Source organism: Chroicocephalus ridibundus, chromosome 6 (assembly GCF_963924245.1).
Source record: "Chroicocephalus ridibundus chromosome 6, bChrRid1.1, whole genome shotgun sequence".
In the NCBI taxonomy this organism is placed as follows: domain Eukaryota; kingdom Metazoa; phylum Chordata; class Aves; order Charadriiformes; family Laridae; genus Chroicocephalus; species Chroicocephalus ridibundus.
In genome coordinates, this window is record NC_086289.1 from 58,296,790 (window position 1) to 58,321,579 (window position 24,790).

Here is a 24,790-nt window from a genome sequence, read left to right on the forward strand (position 1 = left end):
CAGCCTTCATCCTTCTAGTTTTTGTGTCTTTGCTGCAGGGTGGAAGTTGAGGGGGTGCTGCATGCTGTGACAGTCGGGCAGGGAACACGTGGGATGGGTTTGGCATGCGTGGAGAGCTGGGAAGCACGGTGGCACTTGCATATTTGCCAGAATTCTGGGCAACGTTATCATTAGTTAAGCAATACTGATATTTAAGCACTCGTCTTTGTTTCAGAGCTCTGCTGAATAGGCATGGTTTAAATAGGACTACTGTTTCAAGCTGTTGGCTGCTGCAGGAAGCTAAAACATAATTTTTAATTATTTTTCAGCCATCAGAGTTGCAAAGGGAAAAATATGATTTTTCCAAGAGATGATCAGGAGCACTCTGCAGAGAAGATGTGGGTTATGGGGTGGGCAGTGGCACAGGATTTCTGGAGTCTTGATTCAGGGATGGGCCTCTGTCTATAGTGATTATATCTAAATTTGTGGAAGGCTAGTGGATAAAACCAAATTTCTGAGACAATCTTTGAGCAAATACTTCTGGTGCTGGAGTCATTATTGCCATCTTAACATGACCATATCGGGCTAAGCCAGGGGTCCCCAGCTGACGACTGCTACATACAGGTACCTCTCCTTAACCCTGCTCCTTTCCCAGAAGAAGCCAGGTCAGAACAAGGATCTGTCGCCGGAGGGAGGATGGGCTTTACCGCAGCCCCCTTCCCAACGCAGCAAAGCAGTCTCCAGCAAGCAGTTAATGGCAGACCAAAACGTATGCTTTGTGTTAAACCTGTGCATGAATTGTCTGTTGGATGCTGGCCAGTTTGTTTGTTTGTTCTTTTTTATCCCCCAATTTTGAAACCAGCAGTGGTACAGGTTGTGCTTGGGGTTTTTTTTTGTGATCAACACCTTGGAGAGGTGTACTTGACTGTGTCTTTTCTCAAAGGTGACGTGCAAGAAATGGCAACCCCTTTTTTCTGACCTCCTTTTGGAAAGGCTGTATTTTGAACATGCCACGTGCGCAGTCGTTAATCTATAAATTGTAATTTGTTGGGGAGAATTTGTGTTTGCGCTCGTAGAATTTCTTGCAGGAAACTTCTATTTCTAAAACCTCTTTTGTTTCAAATCATAACACAAAAAGCCAACATTTGTACGTGATCTGTTGAGTTGAAATGGTATCTCTCACACACACACACAAAAGAGTTGAGCATTCTGGCATCAATACAATAACATTTGCAACAAGAAGTTGATGTTGAAATGAATTTCTCACTATGTTGGAACTAATCGAAATGTTTTCCTTAAACTTTGTATGTTAGTTTTCTTAACACGCTGAGATGAAATGGACATGTTCCTGCAGAACACTTCATTCTGGACAAACGATTTCCTATCAGCAAACCCACTTCTTTTTTTTAACCAGGGTACTCATAGTTTGGGGAAATGCAAGCACCACTTGCTTTCGCCCAGAACTGGACCTCTCTTCGTTAATCGCCTCCATCGTTTCGGATTGAACTGGTATGACTAGCCCACTGCTGAAGTATGACAACCTGCAGTTCCCTCACTCCGCTACCATATGAAAATGACCAGCCAGCATCAACTCTGCAAAAGCCGCCACAGGACTTCCCCAAGAGCTATTCCTGTTTCAGCAGTGCATTCACCGCTGGCTGATACATGGGGTAACCTGCTCCAGAAATTATGCTCCTACCCTCACCCCGAAGTCGAGTCCTTTAAGGAAGCCGTAGGCACTGGCAGTAGCACAACAGAGAACCTCCTTAAGAGGGAAGAAAGGGGAGGAGAAATCGTTGCTTTCTGGCTGTAGCAACCCCACCTCCCGGTTATTTCATCTTCCTTACAAGGCTAAAGCTAGAAGCTTTCCTCTGCTGCCTGGGTCCTTTAAAAGCAGCAGACAAGCCCCGAGGATCCCGGTGGAGTGCAGCCGGGATGGGAGGCTGACAGAGCTGGGGAAGGGGGCACTGGCGTGAGCCCTGCGGGGAGCACGGCGGCGCGGGCTGGTGCTCTCCAGAGGAGAAGTGTGACAGTATCCTATGAACCCAGGTGTTCACTGATGCAGAGCTTCCAAAGAAACATGAAACCAAACCCAAAAAGAAATCATTGAGGGGGAAAAAGTGCAACATGAGAGGTAAATATATTTTTCATTGGGAAAACAAAAAATAACTGGTTTTATTTCATTTGAAAGTCATTATTGTAAGTAGATGTCTAAAGCTGGGGACTAACATATGAATAAAGACTTGGGTCTGACTGACTTCAAAAGCAGTGCTGCATTAAAAAGTCGGATCAACAGATTAATTCAGATGTGTCTGAAGAAATTTTGAATTTTATCTTTAGGCATTCACGCCTGAAAACTGTTTTAAAATCTGCTTTTCTGTTTTGCTCTCTCTGCTATTGCTAAAGGTTTTTGAAGCATGCATGTTGCTTTGGAGGGGAAAAAAAAAAAAAAAGAAAGAAAAAGAGTGGCAGAACCAAAACTTAAACTGAGAACGTGGTAAACTGTCTCCAGTGAGACACTTCAAATGCTCCTGTATCCCTGTTCTTGCAATAGTGCCATTTCTTCAGAAAGATCCATGACCTACTGAGCTGGAATATCTGTTGACATCTGGTTGAGGTTACTGTAGCTGGTATTTGGGATTTAGGGGTTTTTTTTCCAGTTTAATTGAAACAAGCTGAGATTGTCTACGCATTCTATGAATTGTTTCCATGCTCTGACCATCTAGTCTTTCTGAAGGGTAATTCTGTGACTGCTGAATCTGAGCTGGAAAAGAGGAAAGACCTTGATAGCGCAAAACTGCAGCCCTTCTTTGAGTCATGCTGCCAGTGAAAATCAGAGTGGCTGAAAGGTGGATGACTTTGTCCCTTGTCTGTAAATGCACCGAGACAAACATTTTGTAAATATGATACTACTGTCTTTAGCGTAACTGTAAGTTATATTACTTGGGCTTCTGATTTGCATCTTTGCAATGCTAGACGACTTACAGGTGCTTTTATTTGCCAGATAAAATGAAAAACTGGCCTTTTGAGAGTAACTGCTGGGAGCTCTGACAAACCAAGAGACAGAGGATTACTACACAGCTCCTGCAGATTCTCATCTAAGGCACCAGGTCGGCTGTGTGTGCCGAGGTGTCGGTTCAGCAGCCAAGGATGGAAGTGCTACGCCGTTCCTCAGTCTTTGCTGCAGAGGTGATGGAGGTTTTTGACAGGTCTCCCACTGACAAGGAACTTGTGTCCCAAGCCAAGGCTCTCTGCAGAGACTACATAAACTCCAGGCTAATTCGAGCAGGTGTCAGCTGGAGCAAACCTGAGTACAATGTACCAATGCCTGGCGGTAAGCTGGCTGAGGTGTCCACCATACTGCTGCGACTAGGTAAGTCCCTGCAGGTATGAGTGGGAACTGAAACTATATGGAGCAATTCAGACCAGACTAAGGTTTCTGGAATTTATGAGTGCCAAGAGGCTTTTCATGTGGTGATATAGAGGTTTTTCTTCTCTGCTTTTGGGCATTTAGTTTTGTTTTTGTTGATCTTCCCTAAACAGCTCCTTTACTTGCATTGCATCAGTCCCTTGGAGCACTGCTCAGCACAATTTTTCTGCAGAACTACTTTGTTCTGAGGACTTGCTACAACGTAAAAGTATGACACAGTCCAAGAAAGCCCAACAGCAAACTAATTTTATCTGCATAAGACCCCAGCTGTGTAATGGTTTTCACAGAAGTTTCAGTAGTCTTTCTCAGCTTGGCATTTTAACAGGTCTTGTAGTGTTTTCTCCAGACGCAGGTGACTTGGCTGCCATGACGCAAGCCAAGCTGGCATCTGGTAGAGTACTGCTGCCTCTAGACTTGGGCTTCATCAGTTGCTTGCCCAGCTGCAAGGGCATTTAATTTGAGGGGTAGTTGCTTAGACCACATGCGTTGGAGATTTTATAAAAGCTGTTTTCAGTGACAATGTGTTTGATTTTTCCTTTGCCTACCCTAATCATTCAGCAAGACGTGAGTTTTCTTGCTTTTTGTTGGAGCAAGGAGGAGTTGGCTGCTGTTGTCTGGCATACACTGCCATTCAGTGCCCAAACTAGCCAGCATCCCCCATGGCCAGGTGACTGCTGGGGTTGCAGGGAGAGCGATTTGAAGGTTATGCCTGTAGGCTGCTACACGAAGACATTCTCTGCAGTCGTGCTAGTACCAGGAGCACGCTCTAAATGCTGTCAGTTGCCTGGCCTTTTGCTTTAGGTTTTAGCCTCCTGCGTGTTCAAGTCAAGCTATTTTGTCTTTTGGGATCTCAACACCCTCGTTCTTGGAAGTTGCTTCCAACATTCCTCTTTGCCTGCAGGCTGGTATATTAGTTCACATCTGGCTTGGAAACTACCACTAGCATTTGCATCTGACTTAATTATACCAAAGTTCAAATAAGTCAGGTGAAGTAACCTTTATATAAGCCTAACAAACTTGGGACCAGGCTGGTCTCCCCACTTTCTCCCCTTTCTTTCTACTTCTGTTTGATATTATCCCAAATTTCTTTTTAAGGCGTAGCTGTTTTTCTTTTGACTGACTTTTTTTTTTCCCATTCATTCTTTTTCACTTTTTCTCTCCTATGCTGACTTTACTTATATTTTTGTTTTCAGTGGTTATTTGATCTTTGGGGTTTTTTTTGTTCTGTCAAGCTCACTACCTTTTTGTCCTCCATTTCTTCTCTGCCTGGGTTTGGGGGTTGAGATTTGTTTGCTTTCAACCAGATCTTCTGTGGGTGGTCAGGAGCATGTTAAAGGGCAAACAGGTGGCAGACTGGATCTGAAGGCGTCTCCTGGATGACTCTCCTGTTACTTCTTCCTGTCCAGATGGAAAGATTTGGCTGATAGTTGCAGGAACTTGGCGCTTTCTCTGAGCAAATCTGTTTGGAGACAGCCATGTGGTACCCATGCAACAAGAAGGGTGAGCAGTCCTCCTTATTAGGATGAAGAGTTGTTTCTGAACTGTTTGTTCAGAAATGCTGCTTGCCACATGGCCTGTCCCTTTCTTTTCCCCTTTTCGTCAATAAACCAGTACAAGGCTGAGTGGTATCCAGCCACCTGCCAGGAACAGTAGTCCTTAGCTGCTTGCTAAGCAGTGCAACAAGCCAGACCTGTTTTTTCCTCCATGATAGTGCTGAGAAGCTGGTGGAGATGAGAAATCAGAGTATTTCCTAGCGCTCTTGCACATGCTGAGGCAGTAGAGAGTCTGACGGGCTAGCAGAGGTGCTGGGCACAGGCGGTGGCAGTTGCAAAGTCTTGGGGAGCGAGAGCCCATCAGCTCAGTGAGGCTTAGCAGCTAATTAATGCAATTAACGAGTCAGAGGTGGTAAAACCTAATGGTATGGCCAAATGAGACACCCCAGGCCAACCTGCCATATGTGTCAGAGGTCTGGTTTATTTGAACTTGTCTCTTCTCTAGTTAAGGCCGAGGCAAGTGCCATTTCATCTCTGCATTGGGCTTCTGCATGTGGGAACAGTCACTGCTGCCCTAACTGTTCCTCCATGGTTACTGGAGGAGGATTAAAGGAGGAGAAACACACAAATTGCTCTAGATGTTGCTAAGTGTGCAGTTGGGCATTTGAACATGGACACTGAAGACTGCCACCAATGTAACGTGCTGCTGCAGAGGTCCTGGGCCCCTGGGGCAGGGAGTCTGTGAGCCTGGGATACTTTCCTGTGCTTTTCTTTCTCTGCTGCGCTTGTCTGCCCTGTGCATTGCTGCAGGGCAGGGCCTGCTTTAGCAGCATGTGTGCCTCCAACCAAAACCTGATCTCATCTGGGGCCTCCAGGCACTGCTTGTTGAAAGCCGTAACAGTGGCAGGCTACCAAGTGCCGATCCCAGCCTCCCATGCCTCCCTCTCAGCTAACCACGGGCAGGGCTATCCCCGTTTCCTCACATTTACAGGGAAGCCTGTGTGCTCCCTGCAAGGAGAAAACAGCTGTTAAGTAGTACAAGTAATCTTTCCCCTTATCAGGGCTGACCACGTGTTGGCAGGGTTTCCTCTCGCCATCAGATTGTGTGGGACAATCACACACACACACAAAGGGCCTGGAGAGCGTGTCTGTCAAATTCTGTAGAGCTGGGCTTTGCCCGTGCTGTGCTGAGTGCCAGTGACCAGTTAGATGAATTAAGGTCCAATAGCTAATGACTCTATAACGAACTCCTGTGTCATAGGGTGTCATCTTCTTTTTCAGTCCCCATCTAAATGAAATTTTCAGGAAGATCAGTTGCCCTCTGACTAGGGCAAGTCATCTGGGTCTTGCAGTGGGATGTAAAGCTGTTGTGACAGCTCTCCTCTTCCCCTGTGTGCTCCAGAGAACCTTTGAGCAGGAGAAGGATGCAGAGCAGAATGTCCTAAATCTAAACCAAATAGGAATCTCCGTGCACAAAGGGCATTGGTACCCTGCAATGTTTGCGTTGTGTAATGCTCCTGCAGCAGCCATGCAACCCTCATTAAGTATCCGTAAACCCCTATAGAGAGATAAATCCATTGGAAACAGGGATTTGTAATTCAACTGCTCAAAAATATTTTGTTTTGCTACAGAGGAAGAGCTTTACTGCTGTTGCCTGAGGTCCACAGCATAAACCTGTGGGAGGAGATTCTCTGCTTGTCCTTGGTATTTCCACCTTGGTCTTCACGCTAGCCTAACACCTCCAACTATATCCCATCTGGGGAGAAAACAACCTGGAGGTTAAAGCATGTGTCTGTACTGAGAACATTGTTGCTGAGGAGTCATCCAGGCAAATGAACATCTCTTTAACCATTTGGAGGAGAGAAAGAACCCCAGATTGTCACTGTGTGAGCGTAAAATAGCTGAGCTGATAGTTACTTTGCTCAATGTTGTGCAGCTCTGGGTGGATCCTTGGCTTTCATCAGCCTCCAACATTCTTGAGTCGCTCTCATCTTGAGGCTTTGTCTCATAGGGTGTTGAGAAAGGGCGTATCTCTCAAAAGCTTATGTAGATGTACATGCCTCCTTTTTGCTTCTGAAAGAAAAATGAGATGTCTTTGTTTATCTGAGGCCAGTCTGCTGTGTTGGAGGAAAGGCAGGCATCCAGCCTGGGAACATCACTTATATTGGAGACTACTGCGGTCACACCACTGGTACAGGGCCACTGCCTGTCCCTGATCCCTTTAGAAGTCCCAGGCACAGGGTTTATTAGGAAAGCAGGGTGCAGGTGGCAGGGGATTGCATCTAAATGAGCCTAAGCGCTCTGCTGCCTACCTAAAATAAGGTGGAGCTGGGGTTAAGTCTCTCCAGCTAGAGGAATATGTGGGGTGGCCCCAGCTGTAATTCCTACATGGTGAGAGCACGACTTGGTGTTCTGCGTGCTGACTCCAGACTGTTTGTTTCCAGGGGATGAGCTGGAATACATTCGTCCCAACGTCTACCGGAATATTGCCCGCCAATTGAACATCTCGCTGCACTCAGAGACAGTGGTGACGGATGCCTTCCTGGCAGTAGCTGCGCAGATTTTCACTGCAGGTATTGTGCCCTGACAGATATGCAGACAGGGCTGGGCGGAAACGAACAGGATGGAGCCACCTCTCTCAGAGAAGGCTTGTTTCTGGGATGGCCTGCAAGGTGGGGCATGGTTTCTGAAAGGGCTGTGGGCAGTTTGGCACTGCACACTGCTTTAATGATTTAATGAGACCTCCTCTGTGCTCTGTTGTTCTGGCAGGGAAATACTCTTTTATTATATCCTCCTGGCAGGTTTTCGCTCATTCTAGAAGGCATCTCCTGCCCTTCCTCGTTAAGAGGTAGTGTTACCTCATTGCACAGGGAGGTTGCTCATTCCAAGCTCCTTTGCTCACCATTGGCAACTAGAGAAGATTCATTACATGGGAGTCTCCCTTGTTCCAGCTCACTCTGCTGAGCCAGAACCAACTCATCACAAGGGAGTTCCTCTCTTTCTGGCTTCCTTTTCCCCAGCAATAGCCAGAACTGCAATGGAACCTGCCGCTTGCAGTTGCTGCTTCTCCATTCTCCTACTCAGAGAGGCAGGAGCCTCCGTCCTCGAGGCTAGCTGTTCCAGACAAGCAGGTGCTTTGAGCTTTCGTACTGCTTAGACGTGAATGTTCTTCTGCTTTTGTTTGACTGTTTCCAGAGATGATTGTCAAAATCAAAGGTACGCTTTGTGCTGCGTTCCTGCGCTCCACCTCAGCCTCCCTAAAAACAGTCCCTGCCTGTGACTGGGAATGCAGTCTGGGGGAATCAAGGGAAGAGAAATGTTTTACTTGGAGATTTATGGCAGACAAGTCCTGACATTGTTGTAGGTTTTCTGCAGTGTTTCATTGTGTTGTTCATGGAAGGTATAGTAGATGTTAGAGACTGGAAACAAAAACAAAACAAACAGACAAAAACAAAACAAACAAACAAAAACAAACCAAACCAACAAAAACCCAAAACAAAACACACAAAAAAACCTCCAAAAGATGGTTACTTGCTAACACCATAGTAGTGTGAAGATGCTGGATCCAGTGACATTGACATGGGAAGTGTCACAGGAGGCAGCTGGTACAGGATAGAAGTCCAGGTTTATGTTGTACTTTCAAGTAGGCTTCCTCACTCAAAAGATTTTTATCTTCATAATCAGCTATGCGTTTTTATGCATATGCACTGCATGGGAACAACTGACACCCTAGAGAAGCCCTGTGCTGACATCCTGGACTTCAGATCTGAAGCATGGTGTGCTGGAAAGCACAGATCCTTTCCAGAATCACAACAGATGACAAAATAGATCTCTGAGAGGCAATGCAAAAATACAGCTCCCAGCAGGGCAAGTAGGGCAGATTTATTCCCTGGATCAAAGAAACTGAAGCTGTGCCATAAAAAATGGATGTAATTGGATTCTATAGCTAGTACTGCAGCCCTTGGGATCCTTTCAGAGCATGTCTGGAATGCAGATTGCCTTTGGGATGGCCATATGGGCTTGGGAGGCCATATGGGCTCAGAAGGCAAGAGCTGGGCAAGTATGGCAGGAATGTCTGAGTGTGGCTGTGTTCAAAGTGCAGGTGCCCATTCTCATCACTTAGTGATGAGCTTTTCTTGCGTCACGACTTACAGAAAGATGAAGGTCAAGTTTGCAGGCTCAGGTATTTATATTGCAGGTAAGCAGGTTATCTTCTTAGATGACTATAGCTGACTACATCAGAACTGGCCTACCTCCAAAGCTGAAGTGACACAGGGAATTAAGCCAGAAAGGTGGATGGCTGCGTAAACATGATGCTGGGGACAAAGCCCTGCTGGTTTCTGGGAGTCCTGCTTTCGCCAATGTATATTGTCAGATCCACCCTCGGTGCCTGGGAAGGTCATGGAATTGAGGCACATGAAGGACAACCAGGCAATCAGGCCCAGTCAGCATGGGTTCATGAAAGGCAGGTCCTGCTTGACAAACCGCATCTCCTTCTATTACATGATGACCCACTTAGTGGATGAGGGAAAGGCTGTGGATGTTGTTTACGCGGAATTTAGTAAAACTTTTGACACCATTTCCCACAGCATCCTCCTGGAGAAACTGGCTGCCCATGGCTTGGACAGGAGTACTCTCTGCTGGGTAAAAAACTGTCTGGATGACTGGGCCCAAAGAGTTGTGGTGAATGGAGTTCAATCCAGTTTGCGGCTGGTCTCAAGCGATGTTCCCCAGGGCTCAGTACTGGGGCCGGTTCTATTTAATATCTTTATCAATGATCTGGACGAGGGGATTGAGTGCACCCTCAGTAAGTTTGCAGACGACTCCCAGGTTGGGTGGGAGTGTTGGCCTCCTTGAGGGTAGGAAGGCTTCGCAGAGGGGTCTGGACCGATGGTCCGAGGCCGATGGTATGAAGTTCAAAAAGGCAAGTGCCAGGTCCTGCACTTGGGTCACAAAAACCCCAGGCAGTGTTACAAGCTTGGGGCAGAGTGGCTGGAGAGCTGCTTGGTGGAAAAGGACCTGGGGGGATGTTGGTTGACAGCCATCTGAATATGAGCCAGCGGTGTGCCCAGGTGGCCAAGAAGACCGACAGCATCCTGGTCTGTATCAGCAATAGTGTGACCAGCAGGACTGGGGCAGTGATTGTCCCCCTACTTGGCACTTGTGAGGCCCCACCTCAAGTGCTGTGTTCAGTTTTGGGCCCCTCATGACAAGAAAGGCATTGAGGTGCTGGAGCGTGTCCAGAGAAGGGCAACGGAGCTGGTGAGGGGTCTGGAGCACAAGTCTTGTGAGGAGCATCTGAGGGAGCTGGGGGTGTTCAGCCTGGAGAAGAGGCGGCTAGGGGGAGACCTTCTCCCTCTCTACGACTCTCTGAAAGGAGGGTGTAGCCGGGGGGGTCTGTCTCTTCTCCCATGTAACAGGCGATAGGACAAGAGGAAATGGCCTCAAGTTGCACCAGGGGAGGTTTAGACTGGATATTAGGAAAAATTTTTACACTGAAAGGGTTATTAAGCATTGGAACAGGCTGTCCGGAGAAGTAATGGTGTTGCCATCCCTGGAGGTACTTAAAAGCCAGGAGACGTAGTGCTGAGGGACATGATTCGGTGGTGGTTTTGGCAGTGTTAGGTTAATGGTTGAACTTGATGAAGTTCCCTTCCAACCTGGACGATTCTATGATTGAGAATTGCAATTTTTAGTGTTCTTCAACTTCTTAGCTCAGGAGTCAAGCGAAAAGTGTGGATGACTTAAAATGCTTTTGTTGAAAGTAAAGCTAGAAATTGTAACTCTTGGTTCTAAACTGGGGATTTTCAGGATAATAAGAATGGGATCTGGACTCAGCCCTTTGAGGCTAGCAATGCTAGAAGCTTTGGGAACATAGTAGAAGCCCAGGCTCAGGCTGTGTTGCTAGTGCTGCCCCTCATCTGGGGACACCGTGCTGCATAAATGGCTGGCAGTTGGCCGGCTGCACGGGGGGTGGGTTCAAACCTTCCTGGTGCTCTGTATGCTCTGTTTTTCCTTCTTTCTCATTTCTGCATCAGAGGAACTAACAAGATAACCCGTGAGCGTGAAGCTAGGGTTGTGTATTCAATGGGTTTTATCAGTTCGTTATTGTCATTTCTCTTGCTACAATGCTGCTGAGTGGTAGAGGGGGAGGAGTTTGCTGATTTTTAACATTCCTGGATCCCAACTGCAGTCTCAAGACTCGGCATTTAATGCTAAATCCAGCAAATCAGAGTTGGCTGTGGCAGCCAGACATTCATTCCTAATTTTTTTCATATTTCAGAGGAAAGAGTCTCTTACTGAGCAAAGGAAACCAGAGACTCAAGTTCAGTCTGAGTTTTTGTGCCAATTATCAACAACTAAAGCATCTCGGCCTGTTTTTCACTGTCCAGTTTATTAAGAAAACAGATAGTCTGACACGGCAGTTACCTAGACAGTCTGGGGAGCTCCATTAGTCACTTGCAATACCTTTCCAGCAAGGGAGCGAGGGATTTTGACCCTATCTTGCTGGAGAGGTTTTCTCTGTAATCTTTTACGTGGCTTTCTTCCTCTCTCTGGTCTGGTTTTGAGTCTTTACAGTGTGGCTCTGGCTGTGCTTCCTTCCGGTCCGCACTGTCTACAAGTCTTGACTAAGCACAAGCCCTAGGTGGACCTCTTAAGAAGGCAAGACTGAGGACATCTGTTATTCTTGTTGGTCTCACTGCAGGGGTACGTTGTGCCATATTTGACTTTACAGCATTCTCTATTCTAGTTATCTCAGGTTTGGCTTTTCTCTGGTGTAGCAAGGACAGCTTGAATCCCAATTACAACAAGATTAACAGCTGAGAATATAGGCAGAAGGTGAGCAGGTCACAGAGCATGGTAAGACTCAAGCTGTATTTTGATTCCCTGTTTCCATACAACCTGTTAGCTCAGGCTGAGTAGAGCCCATCTGTATGGACACTGGCACAGCAGAGCCCTGACCTGCTTTGGATGTTGAAGGATCTGCAGCGGTATCACCTCTGTGACAATACCACTAGTTCCGGTGTGTGGTCCAAAGCTGCTCTGCAGCCAGCAGGAGACTTTCAACTGACTTTAACAGGCTTTGGATTGGGGCCTGGCTGAGCTGGTATTTACATTAGCTGTTTAAATAAATCCCAGAAGGACGGAGCCACTTGGTGGAAAAACAGAAGTAGAAAAAGGAGATGCATTTTCCTTTCCTAAAGAAAACGGTTTCTTCCAGTTGGTAAGAGCTGCTAGGCATGAGGGCTCTCTGAAAGCTTTCATCATGGTTTTGTATTGGTTTGGGTGCTCGTCAGTTTTTAATCAAGAGTACTTGGGCTGAAGTGAACCCTGTACGACAGGCCTGCAGGGTTAATGGGTTCTCAGGAGCAAATACTTTCCCCTGGAGGAGTAAATGCTGTTAGAAATGCCTCCCACTGCTTCCTCATCCCTTTGGCCTTATGAGTTGAGCCTTATGCACATCCTTCTTGGCTTCTTTCTCTCCACCAGAGGAAAGCATATTGTGTCTGGCTGTATTCTCCCAGCATTTCCCAGTGTTGAAATGTAGCACTTGATCGTGTTTCTCTTAGGTCTGATTCGCGAGTTGGGCTTTGATGCTGAGTGGAGCAGAGGGAAGTTTATTTGAGTAACCTTGGATAGCGTGGTGCTCTGAGACTCTGCGCAGTTGTGTCTCGTGGCTTCTTGAGCCCTCCCCTGGGGCAGGCAAGCTGATATGCAGTGGGAACACTTTCAAGAGCGGTCCTCTCCTGCTAATTCATTTTCCCCTGGGCTGGCCAGTGTTTACATACCTTCAGCTCCATGACTGGCCTTGAGTCTGCAACTTGTATTTCGTATTTTTTAAAATGCCTTCTAAGCAGCTTTTCACTTTTTCTGTGTCCTTTTGTTCTATCTCTGTGAGCAGAAGCTCCAGAGCTTTCTCTGTTTTGGTCACTCCTTTCTGGACCAGTTTTCCATTCCTTCTTGTCGTTAGCTCCTGTAGATGCTAGTCCACACAGTGGGAAGCTGTGAATAGATTATCTCTCTTGGTGATGAGTGCCCGTCTCGTCCAATGTGGATGGCAGCCAGACCTGTAGAGGAATTTGGAGCAAGACAATATGTAGTCTCTGCTCGTGTGCACTGGCCAGATGCAAATCCAGTTTATGCCAAGGGATGCATCAAGCTAGTGTCACCCTAGTCTGGACATCACAGGGGCCAGAGGCACTGCCCTCCCAGTAGATTGTGCTCCTCTGCCCCTGTCAAGGGAACCCTTGAGAGAGAAAAGTTAATGGAGCTGGTGTCCTGGAAAAATGCAGATGAGGGCTACTGTGGCCTGTTCCACTGCCCTGCCTGTGGCTCTGTGGCTGCTGGAGCCCTCCTGGGGCAGCAGGGCCAGCCACAGGCATGGCCCAGCTTTGATCTCGAGCTGCTGCTAGAGGTGTCTGGTCTTCCCTCGCTTCAGGGCTCCCCTATAACATCTTGTGTGAAAAAGAGCATAAGCTGTGCCCTGCTGTCTCAGTGAGGAGCCCAGACTGCTGTCTCCATCTTCTGCCTCCAGCAGCAGCTATAGAAGTTTCCATGCAGAGAAATCAGGAGGGGATTTCCTCCTCTCCCACCCCCATGGCCCAGCTATGCTGGTAGCAGGAAAAGCAGACTGAACAATTGGTTTGTCCCTTACAGGCATGCTCTGTAAAGAGGAGGATAATGGGAAGTGACCGCTGAGCCCTTCATGTTGATCACCATGATAAGCATCAGCCAACAGCTTGTCCTCTTTCTTGTGAAAGAGAGAGTGCAGGGGAAGCATTCACTTCGTGCAAGTCCTGCAGGAAGTACCACTACATAGCAATGTTGGCAAAGAAGCCAGAGCTGAAGGGCTCTTCATCCTCCGTGGGAGGAGAGCCCTGAACTGACACATCTGTAGACCAAACTGCTTTCCTGTGTATTAGGGAAATCATAGGTCTATTGAGCTTTTATCTTTCGTAGGCTGTGGACAGACATTTTTTTCTGTTGGAAAGAGAAACTTGGGTTTAAAACAAAGTTAATCAAGACTGCAGCCATCTTTCTTTACCAGGGTGGCCTCAGCCCCCTTTTAGTCTTTGTTACTGACATGTAAATATCTCAAAGCTAATGGAATTGCTTCAGATACTTAAGAAAGAGTGCTGTCAGTAAAAGCTTGGGAATGAGCCAGTGAACTCTTCCCTGGAATTTTGGGTAACTTTGGTTCATGTAACTCAAGCCACACTTCTGCAGGGATGGAGAACCGTAAAAACTGACTTACACTAAAGCTGAGTATAAGCCAGCTGAGGCTCTGGTCCAGGAGATTGTGGTCGGCAAGAGGTAACCCCTTAAAGCCTCTTTCATTAGGTGGGGAGGTGTCAACCTCTTTCTTGCCAGGAGAAGCCCTCTGTCTAGTGTTTTCTCATGTGGTTTCATAGCCTTTTCCTGGCTCGTTCTGCTGGCTGTCATGGTGACATGCAATGTGAGAAAGACAGATAAATAGTGTGAATACCACACAGGGGGTGAACTTCCTGAGTGACAGCTCTGGGGAAGGGACACCACAGGGCCCACTCAGAAAATAAAATCAGAAGAAGAGTAATAACCAATTCAGCTATATTAATAACTTCCTCTGATCTTGGAGGTAGTGCTGGTGAAGGACAGAGTATGATAGGAGACTCTGAGCTACTGCTCTTACCGTTGCTACAGAGGCTCATAAAAGGATCATGTGTAGATCTTGATCTTATATCAGTCATGAGTGAAAAATGGCTTTTCTTGAAAACTGAATGGATTTTCTTCAGTCTAACAAGCCATTTTGTGGCTGACATTTGAACAGTTTCTCTAAAGTTTAGGGTTCAGGGTTTTTTTATTTAAAAAAAAAAAAGTAATTCTTAAAAGTGTTAGCATTATTGTCCCTTTTGAGGCACTAAGTGGAAGGATTGTGGAAATCCTCTGAAACCTGTATGTATTGTAAAGGAATATGGGGAGCTCTGCAGTGGTGTGAGCAGGCGTGAGGAGTCTGGAGCTCCATCCCGGAGAGATGGGTCAGGGTGCCTGGCGACTGGGGAGTGTGATGAAGGAAAGAGGGAGACTCTTCACTTAAATGCATTTAAGTTGTATTTAAGGGTTTACTTTCTTAGCTGATAGATTGCTGAGCACATCCAGTTTTCTGATCCTGTGTTTAACCCCTTCTGGTCCTTAGATCTAGTGACTGAACAAATCTTTCCTTCCTCTCACCTGTTTTCTTTCTTGTTGCAACCCAGCAAGAATGGGTTTTTGTGGTTTTTAAATACTGAAACTTCACCTGGCTTCTGGCTACGTTTGGGAGAGACCTTGGACAGATTCCGTAGAGACCTAAAACTGTAAAATATTTTACAGTACGCTTGTCAAATACCCCTATTCCAGATAATAAAGTAAGGGGGGGAATTCAACTTCCTAGCAGACCCAAAGGAAATCCACCTGCCATTGTGCTGTGGTAGTTCTTCTGCATGGGTGCAAAAGGGTTGCATTTCCAGGTCACTGGTCGTGATAAAAGCCTGATGAGGGACTGCTGGCTGCAATGTTTAAGCATGGAGGATTTATGCCCAGTGGTGTTGGCAAAGTGCGGGGGAGACCCAGGGAGGCTGGCTGGTAGCCAGAACTGAGCTCGAGCACTTATCGCTACCACTAACAGGAAGATGACTGCTGCTGGGACAGCCTCCATGGAGCATTCGCTGCTGGCAGGCCAGCCTAGCAGGAAGGCTGTTTTCTGGGAGATTAGATAACTGACTGACAGTGTCCCGCCTTCGGTGGGATAGGATATGCAATGTTAAGTATTGAGGGCAGAGTGACAAAACTCTTGAAGCTGCATTTTTCAGATGGAGACTGGGGTGTACTTACAGCAAGGAGGATGCCAACCCTCTTAGCCCTGTAGCTTTGCCTCCCTTTTTTGCTCCTGTGTCCTGGTAGAACTGGCTGAAGATGCTTATCTCATGCATGCTTTGTGTGTCACATTGGAAGTCTCCTCTGATCTAGAAAAAAACAGGAATGCTTTATCTTAAGGGTGTTTAAGAGTTGTGCTGGCAACAAAACCCCCAGGTTGCTCAAACTCTTTGAATTCAGTCGCCTGCTGTGCAGCACGTGCATGACTGAGAGCTAATGGAGGTATAAACCATGGTGGTGCCTGTCTTCCCTATTTTGATGAGGCCTTTGGGCTGCTTTCTCCAAAGCTGTGCACCCAGCGCTGAGAGGGGGTCAAAGCATGCTCAGATCAGATCATTTAATTCTGCTTCTCCAGGTGGAGAGTTTTCCCCTGTCCTTGTCCCCTAGTGTTTCCTTTCCCCCATGATGAAGAGCACGCAGAACTGTGGCTGCACCTGAGCTCACAGCTGCACACAGGCAGTGTGGGCACATGTAACAAAGGAGAGCTGTTTCCTTTGACTATTCACGGCTGAGCTATGTGTGCGTGTATAAATCTGAATGACCTTTCTTCTTTTCATAGGCATAACGTGGGGCAAGGTGGTGTCTCTTTATGCTGTGGCAGCTGGACTGGCAGTGGACTGTGTGCGGCATGCACAGCCAGCCATGGTTCACACCATCGTAGACTGCCTGGGAGAGTTTGTCCGCAAGACCTTGGTGACGTGGCTGAAAAGGAGAGGAGGCTGGGTAAGAGATGCTGTCTGATCAAGCCTGCTTCCACACACGCAGAGAAGAAAATACCGCATTTAATGAAAGTGAGAGTGCCCCCACTGCAGAATTTATGCAGAAAAATATTGAATGAGATTCTCTTCCACAGCCCTGTGGCTGCCACCATCCTACTTAGACCTGTGCTAGACCCCATATGGTTCTGTTACTGCCTCGTGGTCCTGTCCTTGACAACATCAGCTCTTCTGGTCCTCAGCTTCCTGCCTAGCTGTGCCAGACTAATTGAATCCTAATCCACCAGGGCCTCTTCTGTTCCTGACCTGAACAGCTTTGGATCTGCCAGCCATTCATAGCAGGAGACTATAAATAGAGGTCATTCTCTTGGGCAGCTGTTTTTCTAGAAACTGCCAATTCCCCTTTCACCTGCCCCACCGTTCCCCAAGTCAAAGCTTAGTATATTAACATAACTTGCCACCGTAAGGAATTTTAGAGAGATATTAAAACCTGGTAGTTTGTGCCATTCCCTGACCTGACCCTAATGATGCTCTATGAATAATTTCTTCTGATGTAGCTCAAATTGTAGCACACTTAGCTTTGAAGGCCACCTATAACGCCCATCAGTGGTGAGGGAGGGCTCGTGGCTGTGTCACTGGCCTGCTCTGAAACTGTGGGTAAGGCCACTCTGTGTTGGAGTGTGGGTCCATATTGTATGGCTTTAAGCATCTGATTTCTTTGGTTCTTTCTATACCAAATGGAAAATACAATGTTCCTGTGGAGGATGGTTCACAGTAAGAGCTTTGGTGCTGTGGAATAGCCAGACACCTTTCTAGTGACCTCCCCAGGAGACTGAGATGACTGGCTGGCTATGTTAGTGGTTGGCAGCTGGCTGATGTCTCTGTGCCTGTCTGGCAGGGCTATAGACACTCCTTGGAGTGCTACAGCCGAAAGCACTTTGGTGTACTGCCTGTAGCTAAATATTGCCATATGACACCACTGAGCTCGTGGGACGTCCTGTTACCAAGGCATGCACTCTTTTCAGACTGAGCCATGGTGGCAAAGTCCCCCCTTTCCAAGAGGCGATATTTATTCCTGAGCATCAGGAAATGCTCAGGCTCCCCACGCCATGCAGACCCAGAGAGAGGTGGATGACTTTCTCCAAATTGAGCATTGCTCCTCTGTGCTGAGACTTCCCAAGTGTGCCTGTAACGGATTCAGTCACCTGGTTTCTCCAGGAGCGAAGGCACCTTTTTGATGGAGGGCAACTGGAAAAGTAGCATTGTTCCAATTTTGGAACCCTTGCGTTTACTAAGTGTCGTTGCCACTTTAAATCATCCCTGCCCTGTCTAAAACTGTGTGACCTTGAGGCCAACTGAGTCAGGGAACTCTCTGGTTGGGCTGAAAAGTAACCTTTGGTCTGAATGCCCTGAGCTGTTTCATTTTGCATCCGAACAAGTAGGTAGGTGAAGAGGATTCCTAGGAAAGTGACCGATTAAGTAGCACTGTCCCTGCTTGTGAAATCCCTGCCTCAGTATCATTTGAGTCTTACTTTAACCGGGTACCTGTAGACCTGGTTGAATTGTATTTTCTAAAACATTTTTTGCTTTGAAAAAAATCCAGTTTCATTAAAATTGAAATGTTGCATAGGAATGTGCCTCCTCCTAGTCTCCAACTAATTTTTTTCTTTGTTTTGGTAAAACATGCATGTTCTGATAAGTTAGCATCTTGTTTTAATTTTTGAGTTACATTATTAGAGTTGAAAACAGGGTGTTTTGATAGTTCCAAATGGATATTTTTGGAAAGTTTGTTGCATGGCAAACAAGCCGAAAACCCCCTCCCCTGAGGAGAACTGGTTCTTTGCAGCTGAGGAGATAAGTCCTGTCCACTGCTAGCTCCTTCTGCTGATCACCCCTCTTTGGATGGCCAGTGCATTTCTCTTGGAGTTGCTGAACGTGTGCTGCTTGCTCTTGGGGTCTGACCCTAAGAAAGGGAAGCCAATCTCACTGCCCCCGATCAAACAAAATGACTGTACAAGCTGCTGGGTTGTGCTTATTACAGCCTATCTCCAGTACCCTTATGAGCAATTCTGGGCTGCAACACTGAGATCTTTTCCCTCTATAAATTAGTGGGTTCCTTCAGTCTGGGGAAAGGCTGCTAATCTTCTTGCCATCCTGTGCTGTGCTTCCCTGCATGTTCTTTCTCTTCACCTAGGCCCTGCAGCATGAAATTTCCCAGCCTTGTTCACTAACGGGCCAGATGAAACAGCTCTGTAGTGGGGACCCTTTCATCTACTGCCTGACCTAGCTGGTTGTTAGTTTGTCTTGGCATGGAGTTCTTGTTTCCCCTGTGCACATGGCCCCCGTCTCTTACACATCGGCTTGGGTTGAGGCTGCCAAGAGGAACCAGTGTGCTCCAAGCTGTTTCAGAAAAGCCACCGTGGAGACCTTGGAAAGGGATTTGAAAGTCTTCACTCAGTAGTAGGTTCCCATACTGCTTCTGTAGGTGGAAAAAGACCCTACTCCCCAAAGCCCAACCTAAAACAAACCTCTTAGGAGAAACAAGAAATGTTTAACCTTTTGAGGCATCATTTCTCCCTGGGCAGACTTTGCAGGCTCAATAGTGGCTTTACAGTAGAACAGAAAGATTATTTATTTTATTTGGCAGCTGTTACACACATTTGCTACAGAGAAGAGCATGCAACTTGAACTTGTTTGAATAATTAACGGGTGAAGATCAAACTGCCATTGCAACAGTTTATCAGTGCCTCACAAGACTCAAAAACCTGTTTTATTAAGTAGCTTTGAAATTTTCAATTACAGTGCCTTATCAGGTATGCTTTATTTGGATAACAATAGCTAAGGCAATTGTTAAACAGCTGAGCAATTTTGTTTATCTAAGCAAGCACCACACAAATTTGTAAGTGCTTCTGACTGCAGGTCCTCTTGATTGGCCACGGTGAGGTCATTGTCTTTGGTAGGGCATAGCACAGCTTTAAGGAGTTCACACTTTCTCATGTTAACCCTCTGCAGCTATAATCAACCTGTCATGCATATTTGGCCTTGTGCTAGTTTACATGAGGCTCTAAAGTCCTTCAGAGCTTACTTTGTTACTGATCAGCTACCCTAACATCTGAATACATGTTCGGCCAGGTACCTGCACGACTTCTCTTGATTAAAAAAAACAGCTTGACACATCTGTGTTTTAGGGATGTGCTGGTCCCTAAAATTGGACAGGACTCTCTAAAAATGCAAAAAGGGCAAGTTTTCTAAGCCATCACTGAAAGCATTTAGGCAGACCCATTTTACTTTCCTCCACAATGCAGATAAAGTACCTATAACCACCAGTACTGTGTTGCAGCATCTTCTGTTACGTGCTACCTTGGCTGCTTGCTGTGTTTGCTTGTGCTGTTGTAGCTATAGGCAGCAGCATTTCCACACCTTGGTGTTCAGCCTCAGGAGCACTCCACGTGCTGATTCAGCTTCCTCCTCTCATCCTGTTTCTTCCCACCCTTGAGTACCTGTATTCATTCCTCCTGCAATCTCTACTTGCGAGTTATTCATGGGCTCGCTGTCTCCTAATGCTCCCCAGAGATTCAGGGGTGATTCAGCATGCCAGCCTTTCAGACTTCCTTGTGAGGGAGGAACCGCTGGAAATGCGTGGGAGGCTGTTGAAGCTGCTGTTGACAGACCTTTGGTCTGTAGATGATGATGGAGTTGGTTAGCGTGGCTGTACTCACTAATCGGACACAGGGCTTTGTCCCTTCAGTCCCCCTTTTGTTTTTTTCTAATTATTACCAAGGTTAGTCAGGCGAGGCTCCCCTGTGTCTCAAACACAGACGGAAATACTGGAAAAGTTTATTGGAGTATTCAGCAGCTCTTGTGTCCTGTTTTCTGGGAGGAACATCTAGGGATTGATAGTCTGACTTCCCTCTGCTTGGTTAATGAGACACTTGTGTCAGAAGGCAAACTTGGAGTACCGCTGAGCTAAGCTTATTGAAAAAACACTTTTGAGGCTGATGAATATGTGCCCTCCTTGTGACCCGTGTCTTGTTCACATTTGCCACCCAAAAGCTGTTTCTGAAAGCCACATCAAATTGACGTGCTAACATTGCTCCCTCTGTTACAGAACTACAGTCCATATCTCCTTGTGCTAGGCTGAAGATTAACCACAAACTCAATTATATTGCTGGCAGAATTTGAATTTGTTTCCCCCACCAGAAGATGCAATTTTCTATGTACCTCTGTCCTGTTCACTTTACCCTCCAGATATTTTCCACCTTCTCCTCCCAATGCCAGCTGAGATCCTGTCTTCATGAATTTGCTGGATTGTTGTTATTTTTTATTCATTGCGGGCCAGCTTCTGTTCTTGTTAATACTTGAAACCAGCTGCCCAAGCGATCTTTAAATCAGGCCCACGCGTCTGGGAGGCATCTCTGCCAGCATACATATTTCCACAAACAAAGCTTGCATTGCTTTAGACTTAAATTGGGGGTTGGCTTGCTTGAATGAGTTCCAAATAAAACATTAAAGCAAGAGAAAAAGTGCAAGCAATTTGAGTTGATATTAAACAGGACAACCTCTGGGAAGCATCTTGCTTTACAGAAAAGGATGAGAATGCTGATATTGCCAAGGCTTCCTAGCCCTTTTGAAAAGGGGAAGAACGTTTCTTTTATTTAGCTATTCAGAATTGAAAATGCTTGACAATCTTCCTGTAGCATTTCTTTCCCCAGGGGCGGCTGAAAAGGGAGATACTTCACCTTGTTGATGCAGCATGAAGGAAGTGTATTTTGCAGAGTTCTTAAACCTGGTTTAATAACTTGCAGTGTGTGGAAGTGTCAGAGCAAGCATTTGTGGCTGTGGACGGTGTGGCAAAGTGGTGCTGCAGCAGTGGTGGCATGGTGCCGTGGGTTGTGGGGCCAGGAGAGCCTGCAGCGGTGGCTGATGTGGTTCTGGGCATCTCTCTCTGATGATCTCTGTTCCCTCCTCATTAGGCAGACATCACAAAATGCGTGGTGAATACTGACCCCAGCCTTCGCTCCCACTGGCTCGTGGCTGCTGCCTGCAGCTTTGGTCACTTCCTCAAGGCCATCTTCTTCGTCCTGCTGCCTGAGAGATGAATCTGAGTCACCAAGCGCAGCCCCCCTACCGCATCTCCTCCCCGGCTCCAGAAGCAGTGGTAATGGCAATCTCTGAAGAGGAGGAAGAGAAGAACTGGGACAACCAAACAGCTTGTTCTCCTCTCCCTCCAGCTGGGAGCAGATGACCAACCACAGTCTCCTTTTGCAGCCACAGAAAGCCTCTCTCACCATTAAACCTTCCAAGAGTCCTGTGTCCCCGGGTGACTTGGGTGTTTGGCCTGGCCATTGCCAGTCCCTGGGCACGCTGATTGCAGCCGTGTGCAGTGTGGACTGTCAGACGTCTGTCCCTTATGGCTGTGTTGCATGCTTATGCTGGTGCCAGGCAGAGGGGAGGAGGAAGGGGATATTATTTGTAATGGGATAGAAAATAGGAGAGGGGGAGAGTCCTTCCTTCGCTCCATGTTATTCTCCTTTCAGTCCTTAGACTCGCCTTGCGTCGATTCTTGTTGTTACATTTCTACTTAAACTCCATCTCCTCCTTTATACCGAACTCTGACTTGCTCACAGCATGGTGGAGGGGATAATGCAGCTGTGGGTTTTTAACGTGATAAAAAACCCCACGCTGTTGTCAGATGCTTCTCCCCGACATAGCTTGGAAATCAGACTGCGTGGCTGTGTGCAGGGCAGGACTAGAGGGCAGCTGCATGTGAGGCAGTTTGCATGTGTATTTTGTTGATCTCTCTTATTGCGCTCACATCACATGCCATTTCAAACAGGAGAGCGAGGGGCAACGCCTTCAAGCAACGACTCGGGATTGAATTTCATAATGAAAAATGCTTTCTCCACTGAGATTTCGTCAGAGCTAAGCATGTCAGTAGGAAAGGCTGGGGGGCATGGGCAGGAATTAGGGAAACAAGTGAACGGTCTGGTGTTTTGAAGGGGGAAGGCTGTGTCAAATGTAGCTGATTTAAGCTTCTCTTTTAATGTCTTTGGAAGTACAACTCGCAGTCTTCTTTGTGGTAAACAATAAAAGAAAATAGGTGGTGTTTCATTATTGCAAAGGGTATTGTATTTGTTTCCAGAGTTACAAATTCCAAAAAAGGCCAGAACAGAGGAGAGACAAACACTCAGGCCATGCTAAAAATACTTCAGCTTTTCCCATGGCAGGACATGTTAATGTGTTAAAACTACAACTTGCCCGCTTCATGCTAGGAATTTAACCCATGTTGTTACCATGTCAGAAACATGCTGTTTTCGTAGACAGAAGCGGGGCCTCGCTGCCGTACTTGGGGGAAGGCTGTGGAGCCTCCTCTCTGCCAAAGCCTCGGGGAAGACACCCTGCTCGGTCCTTCCTCCCAAGAGCATGGCATTGCAGGAAAACGCTGTTGTGGGTTAGGTACACGTGGCATTATAGGAGTTTTTGCTGTTTGTTTGGGGGTTTTTTTCCTGATTTCCCTCCCATACCCTGTCTTTAGAGGGGCTTTACTGTTTCCATCCAGAAGTTACAAATGGGTTTGAGAATAAAGCAAAGCCTTTACTTTTCAGTTATATCTGTGCGACAGGTTTCTGCTGGCAGTTAGTAATGCTGTGCTCTGACCAACAGAACCATTGGCAGAGGATGTGTAGGTGGTTATACCCTTGCATAGTCCTGCTTTTGACTCGTCCAGCCTTTTGCACTTCTGCTGATGCCCTGACATACGGCACCGGGCCCAGCTTTGCCCGTAGTACTACACCCACAGTGAAGGGTGCTTTACCAGCTCGGTCTACTGGTACTTTTTCAGTAGTAAAGTCATTCTTGTGGAGAAAACCCGTTAAAGACACGCCACCACCATCACCCCCCCCCATCCCTAATCCCCCAACAAAAACTGAGGAGGAAAAAGCCTCCCCTTCCGTATCGAAGCTGCATGCTGTCTCTGACAGCGTCTAGGCAGACTTCAGCTACGCTATTAAAAGTTGGGGGGATTATACCGTCAAAGTTCCCAGTGTGGATGCAGCTGATGGTGCCCGAGGTTGGTGCATTTTTGTGTGCGTAAAGCTTGCAGCAGTTCCCCAAATACAACCAAATTGCCAAAAGAATATGTATATTTTTTTTTCTTCCTGACATAACTATATCAGCATGAAGGGTTTTGCTGGCACCTCTTCCACTTAGGATTTTCTCCCTTAGATTCCTGATAGCTCTGACTATGGAAACTTAGACCAGGTGTAGTGTACGTGGTGAACTAAAGTAATCCTGTTTTGAGCAGCACGGAGGGGATCCCCTCTGATCTGCAATAGATGCAGCAAAAGCCTTATAGTTCATTGCAGGGGGATGCAGCTTCATTGTCTTAAAGGAGCTTGTGGAAAAGTGGACTTTGGATTTCTGGAAATAACCTGGTTGTGTGCAGGCTTTGACTTGGACAGTTTCGCAGCTCATAAAGTCCAGCTTGCCTTATCGTGCCTAGTGTTTTATGAAGTGTGTGTGAGTTAATGGAGCTAGCACAGCCCAACACTGGGACTGTCAAGACCTTTCTCAATTTAGATACTGTTTTCAAATGTTGTACTTCTGGCTATGACTGCTTTTTCAGTAAACAAATGATGTCTGAGGGACTGTTGAGGAACGTAAAGAGTTAAAGGCACCAATTAAGCGGGTTTAACAAAAAGATAATGATAAGCCAAATAAAGCAGCATTGCTGGAAAGGAATGTGTGTGGGTGGGAAGGGCAGGCAGACAAAGACTCAGTCTGGAAATTGCTGATAATGAGAAGGTGGTGGAACTCCCCACAAATAGGTTTCAGACTTCTCTGGCTTTTGTCTTTCTTGTTGGATTTGCTAGTCCCCACAATGTACGTACCTGAGCGGAACAGTGTGCTGCTTGTCTTGCCCTTAGTCTTAAACCAGGATCATACTTTTACCCTTCTCTCTCCTTCTGCAATAACCACATTGGCACCAGCCTTGCTACCAAAATAAACAGCAAACAGAATTGTGTGCACCGCTGTGCATTTGGGAAGCAACAGTCTTGAGCCTGATTCAGCCAAGTATTTGTGTTGCATTCCGTTTTAGTTGTAATATTTAGGCATTTCGGAGTACTTCCAGAGATCCTTTACAATCTCAACGGTTCTGTGATTTTTCTGTTCCCTTCTTCTCTTTCGTCTAGTCCTACCTGATGGGAGACATCAGGGTTGTTTATCACCAATATCCAATCACCAATATATCCAATAAACATTTTCCTTTTATATGATTG

The 24,790-nt window shown here is 46.6% G+C and overlaps 1 protein-coding gene across 1 annotated transcript; it reads left to right on the top strand.

Moving 5' to 3' along the window:
* Positions 1-1,828: 1,828 nt before the first annotated feature.
* On the top strand, positions 1,829-24,003 carry BOK (BCL2 family apoptosis regulator BOK). The gene is made up of 5 exons (XM_063339643.1): positions 1,829-2,113; positions 2,984-3,352; positions 7,347-7,475; positions 16,355-16,518; positions 21,485-24,003. Exons 2-5 carry the CDS (start codon positions 3,130-3,132, stop codon positions 21,608-21,610), a joined length of 642 nt encoding a protein of 213 aa, XP_063195713.1. The 5' UTR covers positions 1,829-2,113; positions 2,984-3,129; the 3' UTR covers positions 21,611-24,003.
* Positions 24,004-24,790: the final 787 nt, after the last annotated feature.